General features: G+C 37.0%; 1 protein-coding gene across 1 annotated transcript in view; it reads left to right on the top strand.

Moving 5' to 3' along the window:
- LOC150085929 (arylsulfatase B-like) overlaps positions 1-27,976 on the top strand; it is a 167,309-nt gene that overhangs the window by 45,734 nt on the left and 93,599 nt on the right. Inside the window, exon 5 of the mRNA XM_090373587.1 lies at positions 7,288-7,398. Coding sequence (XP_090229713.1) covers positions 7,288-7,398 — 111 coding nt within the window. The remainder of the gene's footprint in view (positions 1-7,287; positions 7,399-27,976) is intronic.

Here is a 27,976-nt window from a genome sequence, read left to right as displayed (position 1 = left end):
CAACCACAAATCCATGGCCATTTATTTTAATAATAGTATTTCAAAATACTGATAATTATCAAAAAAAAATATTGGTTCGCTTCCCCCTCTCTTTCAACCAGTGTACTCCAGGGTAAATCGCATACGAATGGCATATTAGATCACTACATTGCTACTTTTTCATAGATATCATTACCTCTATGCAGAAGCGCACCAAAATAAAGTGTTCCGGAGTCTGTTTCATTATTAGACTATGCCAGTATATTAATAACCGAAAAAAAATAATGTTAAAAATTATAATGATACAAAAGTGGTGTCCACTACAAATATGCAAAATTTATTTAAATTTTTTAATTATTAATTACGATTTTTTGTGGAACACTAGTGTTCCATGGAACACAGTTTGAGAAACGCTGCTTTTTAGCAATGCTGAGTGTAAGAGGATATTCAACCAGGTTAAATGAACAACAAAAACTCAGTTTTGATCCTCTCTTTTTTGATGAAGCTTTGGAAATTCTCCTGACAGTATGTTTGAAAGAATACCACTGGTAAGCAGTCCTGCTGCTTTATCTTAATATGAAATGTGTATATTATCAATGAAATTAAATTAGGATTCAATTAAAAGTTCAAAATCTAGTTTAAAACAATCTCTTTCTTTTCTCCTGCTTTTTTCTTATAAAAACTGCTTTCTGCAAAATCCTGCTTTCTGAAAGTATATAGTTAAACCTATCAGATATTTGTCTCTGTATTCCTTTGCAGGTCCACAATAATTTCTAGAAATCGCCATAAAACCCAAATAAGGATGACGTATTGGGGTGGGAGCATTTTACAAAAGTTCAAACTGGGAAACTCTCTCCCCCGCCCCTCCAGTTCCACAGTATTTAGGTGCATATTAGCATTAGCATTAGCATTAGTAGAGGCATATGATGCAAGAAAGCAAGCTTATTCAGCATCAGCCAAAAAAAAAAAAAAAAACACACCACTCCCATTTCACCCCTCCGTTCGTTCGAAATACCTGTCCAGTTGAGCTTTAAATTTGTTTAGGCTATCAACTTCAACAACAAGTGATGGAAGTCGGTTCCACCAAACAACCACCCGCTGGCCAAAGGCAAATTTCCGCACATCTATCCGACATCCGTCCTTCCTCAATTTGAATTTATGCCCTCTGAGGTGATTATTCTGAGCAAGATGAAGAATCCCATTGGCATTGAGCATGCTCAAACCATTCAAAGCCTTATACACCTCTATCAGATCACCTCGCCGGTGCCTAGTCTCCAGACTCTGTAATTTGCAAAACTTAAGCCTTTCTTCATAAGAGCAACCCTTTGTTCCATTCACTAATCTTGTTGCCCTTCTCTGTACCCGTTCCAGCAGCTCTACATCCTTCTTGAAATGAGGCCTCCAAACCTGTATACAGTACTCAAGATGTGGCCTAACCATTGCCATATACAAGGGAATAATCACCTCCTTATCCCTGCTAGAAAAATTCCTGTATATCATTGACAAGACACCATGAGCTACTCTTGCAGCTCGTCTGCACTGCTCAGAGAACTTCATATCTGCCTGCACAATTACCCCCAGGTCCTTTTCATTCTCCACCACTGTCAGTGTAGTACCGCAGAGTTGATACGTTGCTCTGGGGTTACTGTTTCCCATATGTAGTACTTTACATTTGTCAATGTTAAACTTCATTTGCCACCTCTCAGCCCATCTGTTCAACCTTTCCAGATCCTGTTGCAGCAGCATAGCGTCAGTAGTGTCCTTAACAACCCTGCCAACCTTTGTATCATCTGCAAACTTGGACATTAAACTTGATATCCCATCATCAATATCATTCATAAACACCGAAAACAACAACGGACCCAACACTGAACCCTGAGGAACTCCACTAATAACATTAGTCCACGTTGAGCAGTGTCCATTGATTACCACTCTCTGTCTTCTGCCACTCAACCATCCCCTTATCCATAGCAGCAGTTTGCCTCCAATGCCACACTGCTCCAATTTGTGCAGCAGTATTCCATGTGCAACAGTATCAAAAGCCTTTCTAAGATCCAAATATATAATATCAAAGTTATTCCCTGCATCCAGTTCTTTTGTGACTACATCATAGTATCCAATCAAATTGGTCAGGCAAGACCTGCCCTTAACAAAACCATGCTGCGTCTGAGCTATAACTGAATTCTTGTCTAGATGATCCTGCAGTGCTTCTTTAACCAGTGCCTCCATTAATTTACGTGGAACAGAAGTTAAACTAACAGGTCTATAATTACTTGTGTCAGCCTTTGATCCTCCTTTGTGAATTGGGGTTACATTTGCACATCTCCAGTCTATGGGCACCTCCCCTGAGTCCAAAGAAGCTCTCATAATTATGGCTAGGGGTTTGCTTACTTCCTTTGCTGCCTCCTTTAATATAACTGGATAGATCCCATCCACCCCAGGTGCCTTTTTTATGTTTATCCTCAACAATCTCTCCTCCACTTTCTTCTCAGTTATTACAAAATCATCCAGCTCACTGCCAATGTTTACTTTACCTACATCATTCTCCTTCCTGAATAACTCCTCATGCGTGAATGTAGATGCAAAATACTCGTTTAGATTGTTAGCCACCTGAGCAGGATCCTCAACTGTTGAACCATCAATATCCAGTGGACCAATCTGATTCATCCCTTTCCTTCTTGAGTTTAAATATGTAAAGAACTCTTTTCTGTTTTTCTTTGCATCCTTTGCCAAGGATTTTTCGTAGTCTGCCTTTGCCTGCCTAATCTCCTTTGTGACTTGGTTACAGACCATCTTATATCTATCATAGGCTTCCATGTCACCCATTAATTTGTATGTATCCCATGCATTTTTCTCCTCTGCCACCTGTCTCATTAGTTCATCTGACAACCATTTAGGCCTAAACCTTGAACAATATTTCTTAGTTGGTAGGTAAAGCCTGGTAGCCTCCAAGATTAGTTCCTTGAATGCTTCCCATTTTGAGTTTGCTGTTGGTAACATCATCAATTGGTCCCACTGTATAGAATTTAAATACTGTCTCAGACCATCATAGTCGCCTTTACGAAAACAAAAACCCTTCCCTTTACCTCTGATGGTAGTTACCTCCTTGAGTAAATCCCACTTCAACACACTGTGATCACTGCCACCTAGTGGTTCATTTATCTGCAGATTCTTAATGCATGAAGAATCACTACTGATAATCAGATCAAGAGTATTACTCCCTCTTGTTGCCTCACGAACATGCTGATGTAGAAAGCAATCATCCAATAAATCCACAAAAGCCTTGCTAGTGTGCGAGTGACCAACCCACAAATTCCAGTCAATATCTGGGAAATTAAAATCCCCCATTATAAGACTCTCTGATTTACTGGCCCACTCTATTTCCCTGTACAATATCTTATTATACTCAGAGTCATTAGGCCTATAGCACACTCCTACTCGCAATTTTGATTCCCCTATGCTTATGTCACACCAAACTGACTCGACACTGCCCTGTCCATCGATGTCGACTGGCTTCACTTCCTTGGACTTTATGTGTTTCTTAACTAATAGCATAACCCTTCCTCCCCTCCTGTCCTGTCTATCCTTTCTATACACATTGTATTCCCCAAATTCCAGTTCCGCATTACTTATATCTGTGTGACACCACGTCTCTGATATCCCAACAATATCTGCCTTTGATGTTTTGAGCAATACCTCAAATTCATCAAATTTATTTACCAAACTCCTAGCATTGGTGTACACGCAGGTATACATGCACCTGTTTCTATTCTTAGCTACCCTAACACAACCCATGTGTTTACTTGTACCGCAATGACTCCCAGCAGTCTCTGAAATATCCTGAATCTTGTTTTTCAGGCTTCTGCTCATTTCAATAGAAGCAGTGCAAGAATCACTTCCACCTCTGCCAGTGGCTACTGTTAATCTATTAGTCCTTGTATCCCCCCCAACTAGCAGTTTTCCGACCCACCTAACACTGCCTCGACAGCATCAGCAAAAATTCTTGCACCCTTTCTATTTAAGTGTATCCCATCCCTGTAGAAGCAATCTCTCCTGTTAACAAGTACAGTCCAGGCTGAAAAAAATTCTACCCCTTGAGCCTTGCACAATCCCTCCAGGGCCGAATTGATCGACAAGGCTCTCATCATATACTCCCTCCTATCGTGTCTGGGCAGAATTGCAGACACTTTCAAATTCAACCCTAATTCACGGCTTTTTTTCAACAGTGACCTGTACTTGCTAAGTAATTCCGCCGGTCTCCTACTCTTAATGTCATTAGTGCCAACGTGTACAACTATATCACCTTTTGTGCCCTTAAAAGATGATATCCGCTCTACAACGTCATCAACCTTTGCCCCTGGCAGACATACCCTGGTCCTATTCCACCTATCCTTTTTACAAAGCATGTTCCCCGTTTCCCTGACAATAGAGTCACCAACAACTACTAGTTCCTGTGGGACCAGCGCATTCTGCCTAGGGGGCTGCCTCTGTGTTGCCTGATGACCAAGTGCAAGCTCTGGCGTTGATGTGGGCAGCTGAGAGCTTGATGGGCCCCTCAATTTATTTCCTTCGAGGGCATCCACCCTGTCCTTCAAGCTCTCATAAAGGCCCATAACAACGCTGAGTTGTCGCCTGATTTCCTTACACTCCTTACATCGTGCACACACAAAGACATCCCCCTTGGCAGCATCATGTCCCGTACCCGACTGCTCCGCAAACATCAAGCAAACAGTGCATTTTAAAAGACTGTGATTCAGAGGGCAACTGCCCCCCTCAGTTCTCCCCTGAACCACAGCACTCCCATTAGCTTGAGCCTTTTGCTTTGCTGCTCTGGTCAGAGTCATGATTCCGATTTAATTCAATAAAATTTCAAAACAAAAATTAAATCCTTAAGTTATATCCAAAAACAGTTATGTTATTTTTTATTTATTTATTTTTTTTTTTTCGGTATCTAGTGTTTTCTTCGAGTTCCCTTTATACAACTTCCGTATCACGTGTACCACTATAGTTATGTATTAATTATTTGTTACGATTAAGTCGTTATAAATATATAGAGTTAAAAATACAATTTAATTGACAATAAAGTTTATCAAGATTAATAGATTTACTGATTAATTGAAAATATTATATTATATTGTCAATTTAATTGTATTATATTGGCACTATACTACACTAAGCTTATGCTATCGTGTAAAAATGGCGGGAATTCTCGAACGGTACTTCTACGGACTCGTAAGTATTGATTAGCTTCCAAATCTCGCTATCTCAATTTAGAATAAACTAAGGATCCTCACTAGGTCTATAATCTACTTATAGAAGATAATTTGATATAACAATTGGTTAATAAATCGACTAAATTTGGTTAAAAAAAAAGACTTCTCGTTCAATTTGTAACACGTGGATTTGATACCGTTACCGATACTAAGTAATACCTACAAAATCTCTGTCTAAGTTAAACTTTAAACTAAGTATCGTAACTAGGAATATAAAGCTACTCTAGAAAATAAGTTAATATGACAATTTAAGCTAATAAATCAGAAAAGAAATCAGGAAAAACTTCTCTGTTCCAAGAGCTTCAAGGAGCTTCGTCCGCACAGGATAACCTCGTACCCAAACTGATATACAATATTTCAAAGATGAAAGCTCTAGCACAGAATGTGATTCATCCTAGAACATCTATCAATACCAATAACTGATGTGATTATTGATAGAGCATCTACCATTGTCCTTGAAGATAGATGAATTATATTCAGAAAACCTGCAGAGGATATTAGTTGAGGAAGTGTACAAAGCATTTTGAAAGAATAGGCATCAATCCCCTCCCCTCTACCTCCAAAGAAGGCATGATTCGAGAAGTCTGCTGGCAAGCATGTGATCATCACCTTTTTTAATATAAAAAGTATTATTTATAGTCATACTGTGGGAAAAGTGATTTTCTGTCTGGACAACATTACAGTGATATTAGCATTAGTTGAGGCACATGATACAAGAAAGCAAGCTTATACAAAAAAAAAAAAAAAAAAACACCCTTCCTATTTCACCCATCCAGTCATTTCAAATGTTTGTCTAGTTCAGCCTTAAATTTATTTAAGCTGTTGACTTCCACAACATATGGAAGTCTGTTCCAGCAATCAACTGCCTGCTGACTAAAGGCAAACTTCCACACATCTATTCTATTACTGTCTTTCCCCAGTTTTAATCTATACCCCCCCTCAAGTTCTTAATCTAGCAACCAGAAGTATCCCGTCAGCATTGAGCCTGCTCAAACCATTCAAGGCCTTATACACCTCCACCAGATCACCTTGCAGGTGTCTAGTCTCCAGATGCTGCAACTTGCAGAACTTAAGCCTTTCTTTGTAAGCACATCCCTTTGTTCTTCTCACCAATCTTGTTGACATTCTCTGTACATATTCTAGCAACTCTACATCCGTCCTAAAATGAGGCCTCCAGACCTGTATGCATTACTCAAGGTGTGGCCTGATCATTACCTTATACAAAAGGATAATCACCTCCTTGTCTCTGTTAGCAAAATTCCTATATATCATTGACAAAACTCCATGACCTGCTCTGGCAGCCCATCTACACTGATCAGAGAACTTCATATCTGACTGCACAATTACCCCCAGGTCTTTTTCGTAATATTATTATAAAGGTCTTTTAATCAGGAAATGGAGCTATAAAAGATTTGATTGAAAATTCCCTGGTGGCTTCTGTACAATGACAATGCAAGAGTGCAAATAGCCTCAATTGTTATCAAAACAGTTCCCCTGCCCTCCATGTAGTTCAGATCTTGCTCCTTGTGAATTTTCTAAGCTCAAGAATGAGGCTAAATGTCATAATTTTCTATTGTACATTGAGCTAATAAATGCCACTCAGGGTATTTTAAATCCTCTCAAACAACGGTGTCTCTGAAGTATTTAGAAAATAGGTGGAAAGATGGGACAAGTGTATTCAACTAAATGTATCAGAAGTTCATTAAACAATGTTTTATATTTTAACTTTAATTTTTTTTCCAAATTTTTTTTCAATTTTTTTGTCACCCCTCATAATTCATAAGTTTGTTTTAGAAAATATATTCTGCATTCTGCTGATTCTTTGGGGCTTTGCATATCTGTTCATTATATCAACTTATATTTATATCTGACAAAGAAGAGATCATAAGATCAAATTAATAACTATTTCCTTGATGATCTTTTTCTAAAAAAAAAAAAAAAATTAATCTAATCTAAAGGATTTGGTAGCTGATTTAGTTTAAAATGTATTTGATTGGTTTAATCTGTTTAGAGAATCTTTATCATTACTTTTCAGTGGCATCTTGGGTTTTTCCGTAAAGAATATACACCATCATATAGAGGCTTTGATTCTCATTATGGATACTGGTGTGGTCGAGAAGATTATTATGACCATACTCTACTTCTTGTAAGTAATGATGATTTATATGTTGATGTTGGAGGAGGGAGATGATATTTGTATAATTTTAGAGTTTTTAAATGTTTAACAAGTTAAAAAGTGCATACAAAAATAATAATGAATAAAAATTCATAAATTGTCATTAACTTTTTACCCTCCACAGCCCCTCCATAGAGGAAAATTATTGTATTGTTTCCTTGTTTGTTCGAAATGCTTCCTATATCAGTTTTTCTCTCTCTCTCTCTCTCTCTCTCTCTCTCTCTCTCTCCTCTCTCTCTCTCTCTCTCTCTCTCTCTCTCTCTCTCTCTCTCTCTCTTTTTCATGATTGGTTATTGCTCTTTTTTTTGATACAGGGTTAGATAAGGCATGTGTAATAGGTGCAGCTACATTCACCTAATGCTTATAGAGGCCTTTTTTGTTAAGAAGTGAAATGTTTTACTTTGGGCAAATTTCAATTTTTCTAGTGGATTAATACACATTAAATAAATTTATAATATTTGAGATATTTTATTGTGGTATTTTGTAATTTACTTCAAAAAGTGTAGATTATTATGGCAAAACTTACTTATAATTTATTAATATTTATGAAAAACTTCATATTTATTTAATAATAAACTAGGGGGCTCTGCCCCCTGCTTGCTTCACTCACCAACCCCTGCACTTGCTGTACTTGCTTCTTTTGCTCGGCTGAAGGCTGCATAAACACAATTGTAATTTTTTTTTTGGCCATTCGTTTTAAATGTGGCCTCATCTGACCACAAACTGTATCCTGAAAAGCACGATTTTTGCCATTTTTTTGAATGTATTGGCATCCGCAAACATACCTTCCCTCAGTGACAACACGAATGTGCAGATCTTCCAAGTTTGCCATGAAAAGGTAATCCACTGCAATGGTGACACTCATCTACCATATCGCGTAAATTGCAATATGATATTTCAGTTGTTTCTTTGTTATCAGGATCCTGTGAAGAGCTTACGTTATGTCAGAGCTGTTTAATGGTTTGCTGAGTTTCAGCCTGTTCTTCGTCCATATTAGCTACCTGCTTCCTGTTGCATTGATTTTCCACTTGCTCCATCATCATTGAACTTATTCTCTGATTAGTTGGTAATCCTTTGGCTGTTCTCTTTATATTTCCTTGCAGACTCCTGATGGTGTCATTTTCTCTTGGAATCGGTGATTGCCAATCTAAGTTGCAGCATTGTGTTAATTACTACGTTAGCAAATCAGATGTCAGATTTCAGGCGCCTGTCAAAACTCACTGATTGATATCTAATCAGGAAGTGACCTATGTAATTATTTACCTGTGCATTTGTAGTGACGTTATTGCTCTGCCCACTTGTACCGTGTGACCCACATCCCTCTTCTCTCATTGGCTTCCCCATCACGTGGCATTCTCAACATCGAATAAATATTACCAGGAGGTGATATTTATTAACCATTCTTTAAATTCTTTTTTCTTTTTTATTCCCCATATTTAAAATGGAGTTTCTGGACATGGGAAATGACAAGATTTCTCAACCAACTGTTATACATGATCCTAACAGCATGCTGATATGTTTAATCCAGCGATGACACATGGCATCTTCCAAATAAGAAAAAAAACTTAAATTTAAATGGCTATCAGAGTGATTTAAATATGAATTTTATTATTATTTTTTCAGCATATATTTTTGACTTTTGATGAGAACCCCTGATTTTGTTGGAATTGAGAAGTATATTCATAACAAAAAGCAGATCTGAATTTTAGTTATTAAGTACTTCCTAATTCATTTCACAAATATATGTGGTCTCACTTCTAATCTTAATGATGTCCATTTCCACTTGCAGTAAAGTGTAAAGTGTGTTTAGGATCGAACGGCACCAGGGGTTTCCCCCATCTCCGCGTAGTTTACATTGTGGTGTGATACGGTTCACTGTAAAGGCCAGAGATTTAAAAGTATATGGATCTTGAGGTGTGTGATGTCGTGTACTGTTGTTCTTCTGGCCATTTAGCCGCCAGACCCCTGCCAAGGCCCGATGTTGCCCACACTTCGCCCCGTGGAGGCAGACCAGGTACCCAGTAGTTGTAGTTTACTCTGGCAGGTCCTACCACCTAGTTTCCTGAGATTTCAGGTGGCTAGGACCTAACAAAAAAAAAAAAAAAGCAGTCTGCCAAACCCCATGTACTTTTTCTGACAGAATCCCAGTTATCGGTTGATTCAACTACTGCTCATCTCAGATGCCCAAATTATTCGCTGTATGATTCCTTTCACCTCAAAGGTGGTACTTGTGCATATGTCCGTTCTGATATTCTCTGTCAGAGACTTGGCAATTTGGAATCTACTCTCTTTGCTCTTCTCTGGCTTAAAATCTCTCTACCTCATTGTGTAAAATTCATCTGTTGTCTCTACCGTTCTCCCAACTCCACTAATCACTTGGAGCTTTTTGACTTCCTCTCTTTGCAACTTGACTTTCTCCAGTCTAACTTTCCTAACAGTGAGGTAATTGTCCTTGGTGATTTTAATGTTCACAACTCCAGCTGGCTTCCGTTTTCTAGTCACACCGACCCAGCTGGTCGAGATGCTGAGGCTTTTGCAATTACTAATGACCTTGCACAGATTGTTCATTTACCTACAAGAATACCGGACAATCCTAATCATACAGCCAACACGTTTGATCTTTTTCTCACAAACAATCCTTCTAAGTATACAGTCGAAGTGAGAGGTCCTTTAGGCACTTCAGATCACAACTTAGTGATTGTCTCTTCTCCAATGGAGCTTTTATCTCATGGCTATTCCCAACCTCGTGTTGTTTGGCATTACAAGAATGCAAAATGGGATGACCTGCGAAATTTCTTTTCTTCTTTTCCTTGGTCGGATTACTGTTTCAAAACTTCTGATGTCAACGTTTGCTCAGATCGTGTCAGTGAAATTATTCTTGCAGGAATGGAATCCTTTATCCCACACTCCACTTTAAAATCTCAATTTATTGGAAATTAAAATTTATTGGAAAACCTTGGTTTTCCAATAAATGTGCTAAGGCTGTTCAAGAGAAGAATGTTGCATATTGTAATTGGCTTGTTTCTAATTCTTCAGTTTCATTTTCTGCCTACACCAAAGCTCGCAACAGTTGTAAAGCAGTTATTAATCAATCCAAACTAGAGTTTGAACAGGCTAAGGGTAGAAAACTTGCTTCTTGCCCTAATGGTAGCCGAACATTCTGGTTCCTTGCCAAAGCTATTGGCCGCAACTTTTGCCCATCTCTGCTACCACCTCTGTCCAAACCAGATGGTTCTGTTGTCACTTCAGCCAAGGATAAAGCTATCCTGCTAGCATCCCATTTTTCTTCCAACTCATATATTAATGATCTTGGTAAAACACCTCCCACCATTCCCAACACGTGCCATTCAATGTCTTCTGTAGTCTTCTGTCAAAAGGATGTCAGAAGGATTTTGACGAATCTTGATGCTAAGAAAGCTCCAGGTCCCGATGGTATTTCTCCACTTGTTCTCAAAACCTGTGCTCCAGAACTTACTCTTATTCTTTGCCGCCTTTTTTCACTTTCTTATTCCAAAGGTGTTTTTCCATCTGCTTGGAAATTTGCCCATATCCAGCTGGTTCCTAAAAAGGGTGACAAATCCCTCCCATCCAATTATCGTCCCATTGCAATTACTTCTACTCTTTCTAAAGTAATGGAGAAATCAATTAACCGCCAACTCTTAAACTACCTAGAAACCTTCCATCTGATCTACGATCGCCAGTATGGATTCTGCCAGTGTCGCTCCACTGGTGATATTCTGGCTTATGTTGCCCATTTATGGACTAATTCAATGGAAAATTTCGGTGAAACTGAAGCAGTTGCTCTCGACATCTCAAAGGCTTTCGATCATGTTTGGCATAAAGGTCTTCTAAAAAGCTTCCATCTTATGGTTTGTCAACTGTTTTTAGTAATTGGTTATTCAGTTTTCTCTCTGATCACTCACTCAAGGTGATGGTAGATGGCTCTCTGTCTTCTAACTTCTCCACTAATGCCGGTTTCCCCCAAGGTTCAGTTCTTTCTCCCACTCTTTTCCTCTTGTATATTAATGACCTTCTTCCATTGACTGGAAATCCTATCTATAGTTTTGCCGATGATAGCACATTGCATTCCACTTTCCATTTTGAGAAACCTTGCCCTGTTCAATCAGCTTCAACCTCTCGAAAATCTGCTACAACTTCTCGAAAATCTGCTACCAATTCCTTAAATGCCAATCTTCAGGTAATTCTCCAGTGGGGCAAAGACAGCTTAGTTGATTTTAACCCTTCTAAAACTCAGTCTTGTCTTATATCTCGCAAAAAGGATTCTTCTGCTCCTATGCTTATCTAGTGACACTCCGATTTCTAGGCAAAATGATATATCTCTTTTGAGGATTACCCTGACTTGTAATCTCTCTTGGCACGAGCACATTACAAATATTGCTTCCTCTGCATCTAAAAAAAACTTGGTTTTCTCTTTCGCTCTCGGCGTTACTTTTCTTCCAAACAGCTGCTCACTCTGTATAAATCGCAAATCCGCCCTGCCATGGAATATTGTTCCCACATCTGGGGTGGTGACCCCAAAACCTCTCTCAGACTTCTTGATTCCATTCAGAAGAGGGCAGTTAGGTTAATTAATGATTCATCTCTAACAGAGTCTCTCCACTCGCTGTCTCATAGACGTACTGTTTCTTCTGCATGCCTCTTCTACAGATACTGCCATGGACACTGTTCTTCTGAATTGGCTTCTATAATTCCCGCTCTCTCTTTCAAAACAGTCCAAACACGTGCCGCCACCAGCCAACATCCATTTACTGTCCAACATCAAACTCACAGAACCAACGTTTCATCTTCCTCGTTTATTCATTCAACTGCCGTTTTCTGGAACAACCTTCCTTCATACGTATTTCCTGAAAATTACAGTCTACAGAAGTTCAAGTCCAATGTCAACAAATATCTTCTTTCGCCTTCTCAACCTCCAACCCAAGCATGGTACTGAGTATTATAGGTTCTAATACCTCTCGTGTTTGGGGTTTACATAAAAAAAAAAAAAAAAAAATATGCCTGTGCATTCATTCATGTAACAATAGGCTTAGGCATTTATTGAGAATGCTATGTGTTTGTAGTAAAATTGATCATCTCACAGGTCATAAATAAAAATTACTTGTGGAGGGATGTAGATACCTAATATTAATTTATTTTTGGTTTTCATTTTTTATCTTACATGTCATTGTTTCAGTTTGAAGTGTGTTAGTTAGATTATAATTTTCTAGAGGATGTAATTTGGATTACAAGTTTTCGGTTAATGCTGTTTGTTTGACTGTTGTTTCACTGTTATTAATGGACTTTACATTCTGCACAGCTGATCATGCAAGCAGAATTCTTATTTTAATTTTTATAAGTTTTGTTGCCAAATGTTTAGCTAGCACAGCTTGCCACACCAAATGTATCAGTTACTAATGGGCCACCGATATGACACACAATTTCTAAACACATCAGCACTCTGTTTCTACATGCAACCATTGTTATTGTCCAAAATACTAAAAAATAAAATAGCAAACCTTTATAATTACATCAGCATACAATATTATTGATTTTATTTGCATATCTATTGTCAACTTTTATTTTCAATCTGATTCGCACATTATGCACTTGATTGTAGAAATTCAATTAAGCATGGGAAAGTGGCAGAAGCAAATATAGCTCTCAAGTTCTTTAATTTTTTTAAAACATTCTTTAAATTTAAAAAAACACCATAAAACAAGTGTATATTGATGTATATTGAACAACTTAAGACTTTAAAAAAGTTTTATTTTAAAACAAATTTTTTTGCCATATATGCTTAAAAGATATTCCACAGGATATCTTTGTGTACATTTATATGCTTATGAAAATATTTATTAGCTGTTGTGATGGTTTTTAATTCTGGTTTAATGTTAATTTATAAAAAGAATAATCATTTGTGTACTCTGTACTCATGAAAGTGCTATACAAATTGAATTTAAAAGAAAAAAAAAAGATTGCTATTTGCTGTGAGGCTCATTTGGTTACCTCACCTATGCAATCAGAGGCTGGGTGTGTACACTGAGGGAAACAAATACAAATGAAGGAAGATGACAGATTTCTTTATTTGAATAACTACTGTGAGTTGCAGAATGTTTTTTTTTACATTAATTTTTATATCAGTTACATTTATGACACATAACTTTCTGTGAATTAATTCTTTCTTGCAGATGTGGTTGATTAATTGGCTATCATTTCACGTGGCAAATGAACTGATATTGACTATTTGATGTTTGTTGTTTTGTTATTTAATGGCACAAGGGCTGCTAAGGCCATATTGTGCCTTGACTGTTTGCTTATTCACAGGTGCTCTGTCTAAACTGAGCCATTGTGACATATAAAAATACATATTACTTAGTGGATCATGAAAAATTTTGTAAAATTATTATCAATAATAAAATCTCCACACAGTTTAGGCACTCCTTATCTGCACACACCAGATTTTTCATACTCTGCTCCAATCAATTTTTGCTCAAGAAAAACCATTCACTTTAAAAACTGAATAACAGTTTATTGCACTAGCTTGGATGCACCCTTCACTGTGAATGCCATATTCTTGCTGTTTGTACCATTGTTTGATAGCTTCTTTCACCTCATGGTCCATGTAGAATTGATACTCTGTCAGATCATTTTTCAGTTTAACAAAACTTGAAAATCATGGAAGATGCTGTAAGCAGAACCAGGAATGATATCCTGCTCCCTGACTATGTCATGAACTATCATACTGATCCACCCTGATGATGTTGACTGCCATAACATTTTCTTCTGTATCAACTTTGTAGGCTTGTCCTGGGCAAGGGTTATCTTCCAGAATTTTCCTTCCTTCATGGTAACAGCTTGTCCATTTGCATACACATGAGTGACATACAGTTGCCAATATATGCTTGCTTTTCCATGCACCAGGGAATTTATGCTTGAGAAAAGCCTTTCACTTTAAGAAATTGTACTAGCTTGGATGTAGCCTTAACTGTGAATGCAATATTGTTTCTGTGTATCTCCCCCAACAAACACACGCACACAGGACAGTATTCTTATTGTTCAGTAGATAATGTTCTTATTGTTCAGTAGAAGTATTATTACCAATCCATAAGTATAAACCTATGGTGGCATATTATTTAAATTTAGATATCAAAGTGTTGTTTTCATTTGATTCGCCTTCATACTTTAAGTTCAGAGTTGCTAAATAATAATGCTCTTGAAAATGTTTGTGTGTATTATGATGGGGTTCAACCTTATTGGAGGCACATGTTGGCATTGCACTTTAGACCTCTGATAACCTCAAGGTTTACGCCTAAATGGATGTCAGATGAACTAATGAGACATATGGCAGAGAAGAAAAATGCATGGGATACATATAAATTAATGGGTGACATGGAAGCCTATGATAGATACAAGTTGGTCTGTAACCAAGTCACAAAGGAGATTAGGCAGGCAAAGGCAGATTATGAGAAATCCTTGGCAAAGGATGCAAAGAAAAACAGAAAAGAGTTCTTTACATATGTAAACTCTAGAAGGAAAGGGATGAATCAGATTGGTCCACTGGATATTGATGGTTCAACAGTTGAGGATCATGCTCAGGTGGCTAACAAACTAAATGAGTATTTTGCATCTACATTCACACATGAGGAGTAACTCAGGCAGGGGAATGCCAGAGATGAAGTAAACTCTGGCAGTGAGCTAGATGATTTTGTAATAACTGAGAGTAAAGTGGAGGAGAAATTGTTGAAGATAAACACAAGAAAGGCACCTGGGGTGGATGGGATCTATTCAGTTATATTAAAGGAGGCAGCAAAGGAAGTAAGCAAACCCTTAGCCATAATTATGAGAGCTTCCTTGGACTCAGGGGAGGTACCCATGGACTGGAGACGTGCAAATGTGACCCCAATTCACAAAGGAGGATCAAAGGCTGACACAAGTAATTATAGACCTGTGAGTTTAACTTCTGTTCAAAGAAAATTAATGGAGGCACTGGTTAAAGAAGCGCTGCAGGATCACCTAGACAAGACTTCAGTTATAGCTCGGACACAGCATGGTTTTGTTAAGGGAAAGTCTTGCCTGACCAATTTTATTGGATACTATGATGTGGTCACAAAGGAACTGGATGCAGGGAATAACTTTGATATCATATATTTGGATCAAGAAAGGCTTTTGATACTGTTGCACATGGAAGACTGCTGCACGAATTGGAGCAGTGTGGCATTGGAGGAAAATTGCTGCTATGGATTAAGGGATGGTTGAGGGGGAGAAGACAGAGAGTGGTAATCAATGGACACTGCTCATCGTGGACTAATGTTATTAGTGGAGTCCCTCAGATTTCAGTGTTGTGTCCATTATTGTTTTCTGTATTTATAAATGATATTGATGATGGTATATCAAGTTTAATGTCCAAGTTTGCAGACAATACAAAGGTTGGTAGGCTTGTTAAGGGCACTACTGACGCTATGCTGCTGCAACAGGATCTGGAAAGGTTGAGCAGATGGGCTGAGAGATGGCAAATGTAGTTTAACATTGACAAATGTAAAGTATTACATATGGAAAACAGTAACCCCAGAGCAACGTATCAACTCTGTGGTACTACTCTGACAGTGGTAGAGAATGAAAAGGATCTGGGGGTAATTGTGCAGGCAGATATGAAGTTCTCTGAGCAGTGCAGACGGGCTGCAAGAGTAGCTCACAGTGTCTTGTCAATGATATACAGGAATTTTTCTAGCAGGGATAAGGTTTGGTTTGGATTTTATTGGTGCATTAGCAACTAAGGCTATAATGCACCAAGACCATGTAATATATAAAAATTTAACCTCTCAGTGACCTAATTAGGCCACCAGGGATAAGGAGGTGATTATTCCCTTGTATAAGGCAATGATCAGGCCACACCTTGAGTACTGTATACAGGTCTGGAGGCCTCATTTCAAGAAGGATGTAGAGCTGCTGGAACGAGTACAGAGAAGGGCAACAAGATTAGTGAATGGAACAAAGGGTTGCTCTTACAAAGAAAGGCTTAAGTTTTGCAAATTACAGTGTCTGGAGATTAGGCACCAGCGAGGTGATCTGATAGAGGTGTAAAAAACCTTGAATGGTTTGAGCATGCTCAATGCCGATAGGATTCTTTCTCTTGCTCAGAATAATCACGTGAGAGGGCATAAATTCAAATTGAGGAAAGACAGATGTAGAATATATGTGCGGAAATTTGCCTTTTATCCATCGGGTAGTTGGTTGGTGGAACAGACTTCCATCCCTTGTTGAGGAAGTTGATAGCTTAAATAAATTTAAGGCTCAGCTGGACAGGTATTTCGAACGAACGGAGGGGTGAAATGGGAGTGGTTTTTTTTTTTGGCTGATGCTGCATAAGCTTGCTTTTTTGCATCATATGCCTCTACTAATGCTTACCTAAATCTGTCAGATGGCTTATTTTTGCTACCACTCATAATAATTTTCTTGCTGTATAAGAGTATTTGACAGAAAAATTAGAATTTAATCAATAACTGAGCAATTACACTTGCTGATGTGATTGCAGGACATACAGTCTTTGTAATATCATTTTAATCAGTATCATGATATGTAGTCATTTATAAGTGATTTTTCTTTGATACTATAAGGCACAGCTTCATGATGATCTTGGAATAGTTGATTCTAATAGTTACTAGTAGTAGTACATGTTAAAATTAGTCAAGAAACACTTGTCATGATGAACCAAAGACAACAAATGAAGAGCAAGAAAAACACTGACAGGGAGAAAATTGAGTATACTGAGTTATGCAAAGCCATTAGAAAGAGACTAAGAGAGGACATAAGAAGATTTAACACAAGAAAAGTAGAACAAGCATTAAGGGAAAACAAAGGATTTAAATCAGCAGCCATGAGCAGTAATAACGAAAGACAAATGATACTGAAACTGAAGAATAGTGATGGTGTACTTATAAACAGCAGAGAAGGCATAATTCAAATAGCAGAAGACTACTATAGAGAAATATACAAGGAGCAAGGGAATGATACCAGCAGTGGGGAAGATGGATTGCAAAGTAGCAACACATACGACATACCCAATATTCTTCCTGATGAGGTAGAACATGCATTGAAGAAAATGAAGAATCGGAAAGCCCTGGGGGAAGATGAAGTTACTGTAGAGTTGTTAAAATTGAGAGGAATAGACATAACACAAAAATTGGCAAGGCTCTTCACAAAGTGCATTAGAAAAGGTGTGACGCCTAAGCAGTGGAATAATGCAATCATAGTTTTGCTGCATAAGAAAGGAGATAAATCAGAAATTGGAAATTATAGACCAATTAGCTTGTTATCCCACATCTACAAGTTGTTCCCAAGGGTCATTACTAACAGATTAGAAAGAATACTTGATGAGAATCAACCGAAAGAGCAAGCTGGCTTTAGGACAGGATTCTCAACTATGGATCACCTTCACGTAATATCACAGCTAATGGAGAAAGCAAATGAATATAAAACTATTATGCCTTTGCCTTATGCTGTATGGAGTCAAAAGGCATTTGACTCCATACAGCATAAGGCAATGTTTCGGGCACTGGAAAGACAAGGCATAGATACCCCATATATTATGATTTTGAAGAAAATATATGAGAGTGCTACCTCCTTTATTAGACTAGACAAAGACAGTAGGAAATTTAAAATCGAGAAAGGAGTTCGACAGGGAGACAATATCTCCGAAGCTGTTTACTGCTGCCCTTGAGGAAGCTTTCAGAAGATTAGACTGGTCGCAGAAAGGAGTCAATGTGAACGGAGAGTACCTAAACCATTTATGATTTGCAGATGACATTGTGGTCATAAGCCACGATCCCAAAGAATTAGAGGAAAATCTTAATCAGTTATGCACAGTTAGTAAGGATTTTGGACTAAAGATGAATATGGCTAAAACAAAAGTAATGATGAACAAGTATGCCACAGAAAGGGAAATAATGATTGAAGGAGCAGTAATTGAAAAGGTGGAGTCATATACTTATCTGGGACAAGTTATTAGCTGTAATAATGGTAAATGGCTGGAAGTCAAGAGAAGAATAAATTTTGGATGGATAGCATTCAGGAAATATAGTCACATACTGAAGAGCAATATCCCAGTTTGTCTGAAACGTAAAATAATGAATCAATGTATACTCCCCACCATGACTTATGGAAGTGAAACTTGGGCACTCACCAAAAGAATGGAAGAGAAGCTGAGAACTACACAGCGAAGAATGGAACGAATTATACTGGGAATCGGACTGTTAGATAAGAAGAGAAACACATGGATTAGGCAGCAAACTCAAGTAAAGGACATTCTTATCAAAACTAAAGAACTAAAATGGTCTTGGGTAGGACACATAGCTCAAAGACATGATGACAGATGGACTAAGAAAATAACAGAATGGTACCCAAGAGGAGCTAGAAGAAAACCTGGAAGACAAAGGTGGAGATGGATAGACGAAATTCATGAGTTTTTGGGTAGTAAATGGATGGCCAGTGCTTCAAACAGAAGGAACTGGAAAGGCCTTCATCCTGCAGTGGATTGAAAATGGCTGATGATGATGATGATGAACAGGGATAACGAATTTGAAATTGGAGATATTTATAATGTATGCATAAAAAGTATTTTACTCATTTTTTGTAACTTTATTTGATCAGATATTAAGAAAAGTAACAGTGATCCACAGACCCGTTCATCAGGGATGTGTACTAAAAATTTAAAAATCACATTCTTAGCAATTTTAGTGATTTCTAAATCAAGAAAAGAAGAACAATTAATTTTCATATTTATAGTACTGTTCTTGGCTTACTCTAACTATTAGCGAGAAAAATGTATTTTATTTTTGCCATTGTGGTGCACATCGCCATTATGCATTACATGTGTTGATAAAAGAAAACTTACATTGTTGTAATCAACACAGAAGAACAAAAATACATACATAGTGAAAATAGCACTGAAAACAGATAGTTGTTAGGTATAATTTAGATCTCTTTTATTTTCAAATTTATTAATTGTTATGTTTGTGTTTATTTTTTTGCACATTCTTTGCAGAATATAGAAAATAGGAGAAGGAAAGGGCTCCTAGGTAAGTATAAGTATATAAATAAATATGACAGTTATGCCCGGGTATCTGATCTGAAGTCATGGAAATTTTCTGATTTTTGATTTTGAAAGATTGACAGATATAGATAAAGCTGATATAGCTCTGTACCTATCAGCCTTTGAAAGGATTTATAGGTATTTTGGTGGATAAAGTTAAATACAGGTAATCCTTGTATAGCATGGTAGTTAGGTTCCTATAAAATCTCGTGTAGTGCAAAACCATGTTATACGGAACTAAGAACCAGTACAAAAGGGGGTTATGTTCCAAAAGCTAACAAAAGTTACATAATTTTTTTATAACTATCGGAAACTTAATTTTTATTAAAAATTGCAATAACCGAACACAAATCTTACAAACTGTGATACATATATGTCAGATAATGTATGTTCATTTAATTTTCTTCCTCTTTTCCACTGCTACACACAATCAAACAAGAACGTTTTTCTGTTGCAGAATGTCTTCACCTTTTGAACTCTCTTCTGCAGCATCTAGATTTCGTGCATCTTCTATTCTCTTTAAAACAATAATCTGGGTTTGTTTGCTTTTACTTGATAGATCTTTGTAAATTTCATGGTATGGAGCTAAGCAAGGGAGAATGTGGTGCCTGGGTGCAAATTGCAATTTGGCACCCCCTTTAAAATTTTCTTGGTATGTGTATGTAACTTTCAGGTTGTCAGACACCCCTTGAATGTTGGCGTCCGGATGCAGTGCACCCTGGTGCTCTCGGGACAGCGCTCCCCTGGAGCTAAGCATTTTTGAACCTTCCTTTTGAACTTTGTTCTCCTTTCAGTTGAAGGAACTGCATTCAAAAAATAAAATTCTAATTTCTCAGCTAATGTTATGCCTTCCCATATGCTTTTAGTGAAAATTTGAACTTCAGAATTTTCATCTGCACTATCATCCCCCGAATTGATTTGGTTTACCTCCAATGCCATTTCCACCAAATCTGCTTCGCCAGCCTCTTTTTCTACCAATAATTCTTGAATTTCTTCAGTAGTCATATTATTAAAACCTTCCCCTCCTACTGACTTAGCAAGTCCTACTATCACATTGATTCCGTTTTCTGCCAATTTGACCACATTTCTTGAATGAACTGACTCTGGCCATACATTTTTCCAACACGCATTTAATGTTGCCAGTTTTACTTCTTTGAGCTATAAAGCTATGATTCTGATACAGTCCACAATTTAAAAATATTTCCATGCCTCCATTACTTCAATAGATTCAGAATCAATTTTTTCCAAAATCTGTTGTAACGATTTTCTGAAGTGAAGTGATGAGTTTTAAAGGTAGATATAATGCCTTGATTTAACTTATTAAAGAATAATTTAGAAGAAGTTGTATTAGGTGGTAGGAACATTACTTCAACGTTTGAATGACTTATATCTTTTGGATAGCCTGGTGCATTATCCAATAACAATAAAACTGAAATCTACATTTTTCCACTTTAAACAGTTTTCCACAGCTAGTACAAAACAATTCAGAAACCATTCTTTAAATAAATCTGCAGTTACACAAATTATGCCTAAGTTCCTTAGGCATAATTTAGGACTGGAATTTAATTCACAACAAAGAAATTATTCCAATACGGCTCTTAAGAACAAAGTTTAGTAATACATACCCAGAAAAAGCTATAAACGATCAAATAAAAACGAAAATAACTTTAAAAGTCATGAAATGCATGCTTCAGAGACACAATTTTTTATTGTCCCAAACAAGCATAATTCAAATAGCACAGAACCTAACATGGGGATTTCCCAATAATTTTTTTTTTGCATAACAACTAGCAAGGCAACAGTAGGGATTCACAAAAAGGAATGGAAATGGTGAAAAATTACATCCAATATAATAGCAGGGTTTCTCCACACAAAAACTCAAATACTGTGTTATGTGAGGGTTTTCTGCAATTCTCTAACTGTGTTACAGTGAAACCGTATTATATATAAGTGAGTTATATAAGTACCATGTTGAGCAAGGATTTCCGCAATTTATCAATTGTGTTAGAGCAAAACCGTGTTGTAGAAGTACCATGTTATATGGGGGCTGCCTGTATTTGAGAAGCAGAGTATGATATTAAGAAAATATTGGCAGAAATATTCAGCCTAATGCTAAAGGGTATTCCTGTGGAATGTGATGGCATTGGAAGAAAGAACCAGCACCATACATCTTTTAGGACTTCAGATTGTTTGAAAAATGAAATATAGAGGAATTGTACTGGCTCCATTGCCAATGCAATAGTTAAAAATAAAACTAAAGCATGGAATACAACTTTAATATTGTTATAGTGAGTGGTCCTTTGCTGAAAGTACTATTTCAGTTAAATAGTATTTAACTAGTACTTAACTAGTTATTTAACTAGTTAAATAGTATTTAACTAAAAATACTATAAAATAATGGCAACTTAGAACTATTATAGAAAAACTCAGAGTAGAAATAATAGCACTGAATAGCAGTACAATGAAATTAGTATATTGGAGGAACCGAGAAACAGTAATCTTCTATATATACACAAATTAAAGCCCTGACTCACCAACTCATCAGCTTATCTCCTATTTCCAATGAAGCTTGAAAGCTAAAATTTGGCATGGTTGTTGCTTATAGATCACTAATGAAAATTACATTGTGAACACTTTCTTCAAATTCCTTAAGGGGACAAAAAGCTGGGGGGGGGGGAAGTATCTTAACAATTTCTCTCATTCCCATTAAATTTGAAGATGGCATAAATGTACCTTATCATGATTAATGTTTTCCTGTAGATGTGAGGGTGTGAAATGAGTGTTTATCTTGAGACAAATTTGAGAATATGTACTTCTTTTGTCGTTTAATGAAATTTGAATGAGTTAGTGCTTTAAAGTTCTTTACATCGAAAGTATAGTGTGTGCGTGTGCGCACATACTTTTCCAGATGTGGCTTACTGTTTATTAGTAAACTTGGGGGGTATCACAGAAAAAATATCATATGAATATTGACTATTATTTGGTTGCTAATTGATTTTCTGTTTTGACTGCCAGGTGATTGACTTGGCATTTGCTGAGTCAATCAAATTGAAGATCCAAACACAGCAAAAAGAATTTTGCTGTGTTTGGATCTTCAATTTGAAAAAAATATGTTGATTGAATTTCTTACTATTAATGGTGTGCCCTTACCATATCGCATCGTAAAAATGCCAGAAGATGGTTTCTGCCGTTTACATTCATTTTTTTATACTTCGTGTACAGAAATATTCAACTAAGTTATGATATTCAAGGTTCCATTTTGTCTCATGTGATTGAATTACATGTGGAGTTGGAAGAGATTTAAAGTGTGAATGAACGATGGAAACAGTGATAATATTAATGTGAAAGAATGTTACAGAGATGAAATGCTCAAATCTGCTACATATGGGGCTGCGTGAGTTAATTGCAGCCTAGTGAAATTTTCCCTTATTGCTTGAAGGTATACTTAAATGGCTACTTTCATTTCACCTTCGGAGAATAAACAAAGCCAGTTAAGAGACTTCAATTCAGTGGTAACCTTAGTAATGGGCATTTTGATGTTTATCAATCTCTTCAACTTTTCATGGAGGATCCCAAATTGTTGATAAAGCCAGTAGTTCATCTTACTAGATTAAATGACAAATTTAGCGCTACCAGTACTCTCTAAATGCAGATCAATCACAGAATATAATTGTGGTTGATGTGAATGAAATAGAAAGGGAAGATTTTGAAAGAAGGTAGGCCAAATAAAGCTAAGTATAGCAGACATTGTGCAATATTTACAGAAGTGGCTAGGAAAAAACAACTGCAAGAAGCTGCAGCTAGGTATGCCAAGAAACACCCGTAGGTTCATTAAAAGCTGTTGCCAAATATGCAGAAAAAAACCGAACCTGGAGGTGAACAGAGCTGCAGTTGCCAAGTATGCAAAGAGAAATCCAGATGTGCACAGAGCTCCTGTTGCTTGATATGACCCACTTCGCAAAAAGTGATTACAATGCAAGAAACTTACTTGGCTAAAAAAAAAATAATTCTGAATTTAGTTATAACCCAGATATTACCCATGAATTAGATAAAATATCAAATTAGGATCAATGAGTGTTGGCTTCCCCCTACTCTGTCTAACTCACCAGTGTACACCCTACACAATTTATCAATTAATAACACCCAAATTTAAACTGCACTTACATAAACCTCCCTTGGCCTTTTATATTTTAGCATTTACCCCCCCCCTTTGTTCCGCATAGGCCCTTGCCATTAAAATCTTCGGAAACTAGGTGGCAGGGCCTGCCAGAGTACAAAATAAAATTTACTGGTACCTGACCTGCCTCCCCAGGGCCAAGTGTGGTAATGGTGGGTCCCAACAGGGGTACAATGACTAAATGGTCAGAAGAACAACGGTACACAAAACTACACATCTCCCACTCCACACACACTTTTTAAATCCCTGGCCTACAGAGTTCTGTGCTACATAAACAGAGTACACAGTGCAGAGATTTGGAACCCCTGGTGCTGTCAAACAACTAACACACTTAGCACTTTGTTGTCTGTGAGTTGTGCAATGCTCTCAATTGGAATGGCAAGCCTTCTGGGATGTGGTTTAGTGGAGGGAACCTTCCCATTTATCTTCCCCATTCGAGGAGGAACTCCCAGAACCTCTTAACAGTCATTTGTTTGGGGCATGCCAAGGCTCCAAACATTTTCTCAATTCAGTTAGAAAGTATAATAGTTCATTTTAAATTACCTCTTTTGGAGTAAAACAGGTTATTGAAGGAAATTTTATAACCACATTCAAAGTGCAAGGATAGGTATCACTTGGTGGAGAGTTTGTTGCCTGCACCCCAGGAAGAACCTTTCTACGCAAATACTTTCTTGGTGATGATCATAGGGAAACATTTATCTGATGTGTTAACTTTTGTGATATTAAGCCTACTTTGATTTCTCAACTTCAGAAGATATTGCATGACTGTAATAACTACATTAAAGACTTCAAGTACACAATTGGAAGTGTTTCCAAAGATAATAAACAGTTTCCAGTAATAATTCATGCTAATAGGAAACCACCAGATGCTTATAGAGGCCATTACAACAAACCCACTGTAAACGTAGTGGCAGATCTGATTTTTTTTTTTTTTTATGAAAACCCCAAACATGAAAGGTATCAAAACGTATAGTATTTAATATCATGTATGGGTTGAAGGAGATGGGGAGGGAGGGAGGGATGCCAGAAAAATTTGCTATGGAGACTAAACATGGATTTCACCCCTTCAACTCTCCAATAAGCAACGTTGGTGGTATTGCACCAGTTGATGAGGTCGCATCTGACCTTTTTCAAAAATATTATTACAAATTAAAGATGAAGGATTATTGTTAATTAATAATATAAAATAACTAATGATTGTTAATTAGTACAACAAGCAGTTATTTAAAAATAAAGAATTAGCACAGCACTGGAATTTAAATGTACAGCACTGGAATTTAAATTTAGTTTGGTTATTATCAAATTGTATGGTAAGACTGCTTTACTTCATAAAATCTCTTGATAGACAATATTTTTGGTGTAGACTTTCCTTGATGGAGGTCTGAGACTGTCTGGTTTGCTTTATGCAGTACCAAAACATTATGAAATATTTTGATCATGTAGGGGTCACTTGAAGGAGGTATTTAAGAATATTCTGCTATAATGCTTCTCACTTTGATCAGCTAAGAAACAGAAGTGTATGTTACAGACAAATGACAATTGTTGTTTAAAAAAATTTAGTATAAGCTGTGAACTATGTTCTGATAATGCCTAGGGAACTGGCATTTTCTATGGTGCTTACCAAATTTTGAAAACTGACTAGCTTGCAAGCTATTTTCATTGCTGCAGTCGCAAGTTCTCTTTGTAGTTTTCTGAATTCATGCATTTTCAATTCATGCTTTTGCAAATTACTCATTTTAAATTAAATAAACAAATTAAGTTGAATATATTAAGAAAATAAATAATACATTTGTAAATTGTTAATATTCTTTAATTAGCATTAGTAGAGGCATAAAAACCCATTTCACCTATCCATTCGCTTCAATAGTTTGTCCAGTTCTTCCTTGAATTTATTTAAGCTATCAACTTCCACAATGATAGATGGAAGTTTGTTCCAGCAATCAACTACCTGCTGGCTAAAGGCAAATTTCTGCACATCTAATCTACAACTGTCTTTCCTCAATTTGAGTTTATGCCCCCTCAGGTTCGTAATCTGAGCAAGAAGAAGAATCTCATCAGCATTAAACCTGCTCAAACCATTCAAGACCTTGTACACCTCAATCAGATCACCTTACAGGTGCCTGGTCTGTAGTTGCTGTAATTTGCAGAACTTAAGCCTTTCTTGGTAAGAGCACCCCTTTGTTCCCCGCACCAATCTTGTTGCCCTTCTCTGTACTCGTTCTAGCAACTCTACATCCTCCCTAGAATGAGGCCTCCAGACCTGTACACAGTACTCAAGGTGTGGCCTAACCATTGCCTTATATGAAAAGATAATTACCTCCTTATCCCTGCAAAATTCCCATATATCATTGACAAGACCCCATAACCTGCTCTGGCAGCCTGCCTGCGCTGCTCAGAAAATGTCATATCTGACTGCACAATTACCCCCAGGTATTTTTAATTCTCCACTACTCTGAATATAGTACCACACAGTTGGTACATTCTTTGGGGTTACTCCTGCCCATATATACAGTACTTTGCATTTGTCAATGTTAAACTTCAGTTGCCACTTCTCAGCCCATCTGCCCAGCTTTTCTAGATCCTCTTGCAGTAGCATACTGTAATTAACAACCCTGCAAACCTTTGTATCATCTGCAAACTTGGTCATTAAGCCTGATATATCTTTGGCAATATCATTGATAAATATACAAAACAACAATGGGTCCAACACCAAACCCTGGGGGCTCCACTAATGACACTTGTCCACGAAGAGTAGTGTCCATTGATTACCACTCTCTGTCTTCTCCCACTCAACCAACCTTTTATCCATTTTATCATTCTTTTATCAACTTGCCATTAATGCCATACTCCGATTTCTGAAATAGTATTTCATGTGCAACAGTATCAAAAACATTCCTAAAATCCAAGTATACGACATCAAAATTATTTTTTGCATCCAGGTCCTTTGTGACCACATCATAGTATCCAATCAAATTGGCCGGACAAGACTTCCCCTTAACAAATCCCTGCTGTGTCTGAATTATTAATGCAGTCTTGTCTAGATGATCCTGCAATGCTTCTTTAACCAGTGACTCAATTATTTTCCCCATAACATTCATTAAACTAACAGGTCTGTAATTACTTGTGTCGCCCTTTGTTCTCCTTTGTGAATTGGGAATACATTTGCACATCTCCAGTCCGTAGGAACCTCCCCTGAGTCCAAAGATAATTGAGTAGTATTTACTCATAACTTTAATTTGGTAACAAATATTTTGAAAAGTTGACTGTGCTCAAAAGATATTTTAAAATGTGTGTATAAATGTTAATTGTTAGTACTGTGATTGCACATTTAGTGTACTTCTATAATACATATGTAAAGTAGTCATTTTATTTACTTGGAGGTATGCTAAATTCTGTTTTCGACTGGTCTGTGATATTTGATCAATGTAGATTCCAGAATGCTGTGGATGTTAGTGACAAAGGTCAATATTATGAATTAAGCTTAACATTCAGTAGTTAGTTTGTTTAATAAATAAATTCCCTTCCTGGTGATATGCTTTTTTATTTATCTCTCATTTAAATTGCTTCATTCACTTTTTCTCCCAAAATAATCAAGGAATAGTTAGAAAAAATATGCCTACATCTGGATCACTTTTATCTAAATTAATAAAAAATGTACATAAAACTCTTTTTTTATCCATTACACGACTGGTTCATCTGTTATTGTAATCTATGAAATTCTTAAATACTGTACACTGATACCACCGTAACTGAGTCACTAAAAGAATCATAAAACACAATTGTCCATAAAACTAAACAAGTGTTTAATATAACTGTATATTTACTTTTATACTTTTTTGTAACTTTTATTACAAAAAATTATAAAACCTATAAAAGTAGCAAAAGTGCTGTGGTTTGGGGGAGAACCAAAGGAGTGATTCTCCAACGCATCACAGTCTAAAAAAACGTGCAAAATGCGACATGTTTGCCGATCTCTCTTCAACAGGACATGATCTAGCCATGGAGACTGTCTTTGTGTGTACTAGGTGCAGAGAATGTGAAGAAATTAGTTGCCAATTCAGCATTCTGACAGGCATTTCTGAGAGTTTGAAGAGTCAGGTAGATGCCCTCGAAGGAATTAAAATGGGGGCCCGTCAAGCTCTCAGCTGCCCAACTCAATGCCAGAGCTCACTCTTTTGCACCAGGAAACAAAGCGGCAATCTTCAGGGCAGAATGCACTGGTCTCACAGAAACTAGTTATTGTCGGTGACTCAATTGTCAGGTAAACGGGAAATATATTGTGC

This window comes from Mastigoproctus giganteus, chromosome 5, assembly GCF_048544385.1.
Source record: "Mastigoproctus giganteus isolate SK-2022 chromosome 5, ASM4854438v1, whole genome shotgun sequence".
Classification (NCBI taxonomy): domain Eukaryota; kingdom Metazoa; phylum Arthropoda; class Arachnida; order Uropygi; family Thelyphonidae; genus Mastigoproctus; species Mastigoproctus giganteus.
This window is presented reverse-complemented; position numbering and strand designations above follow the sequence as displayed.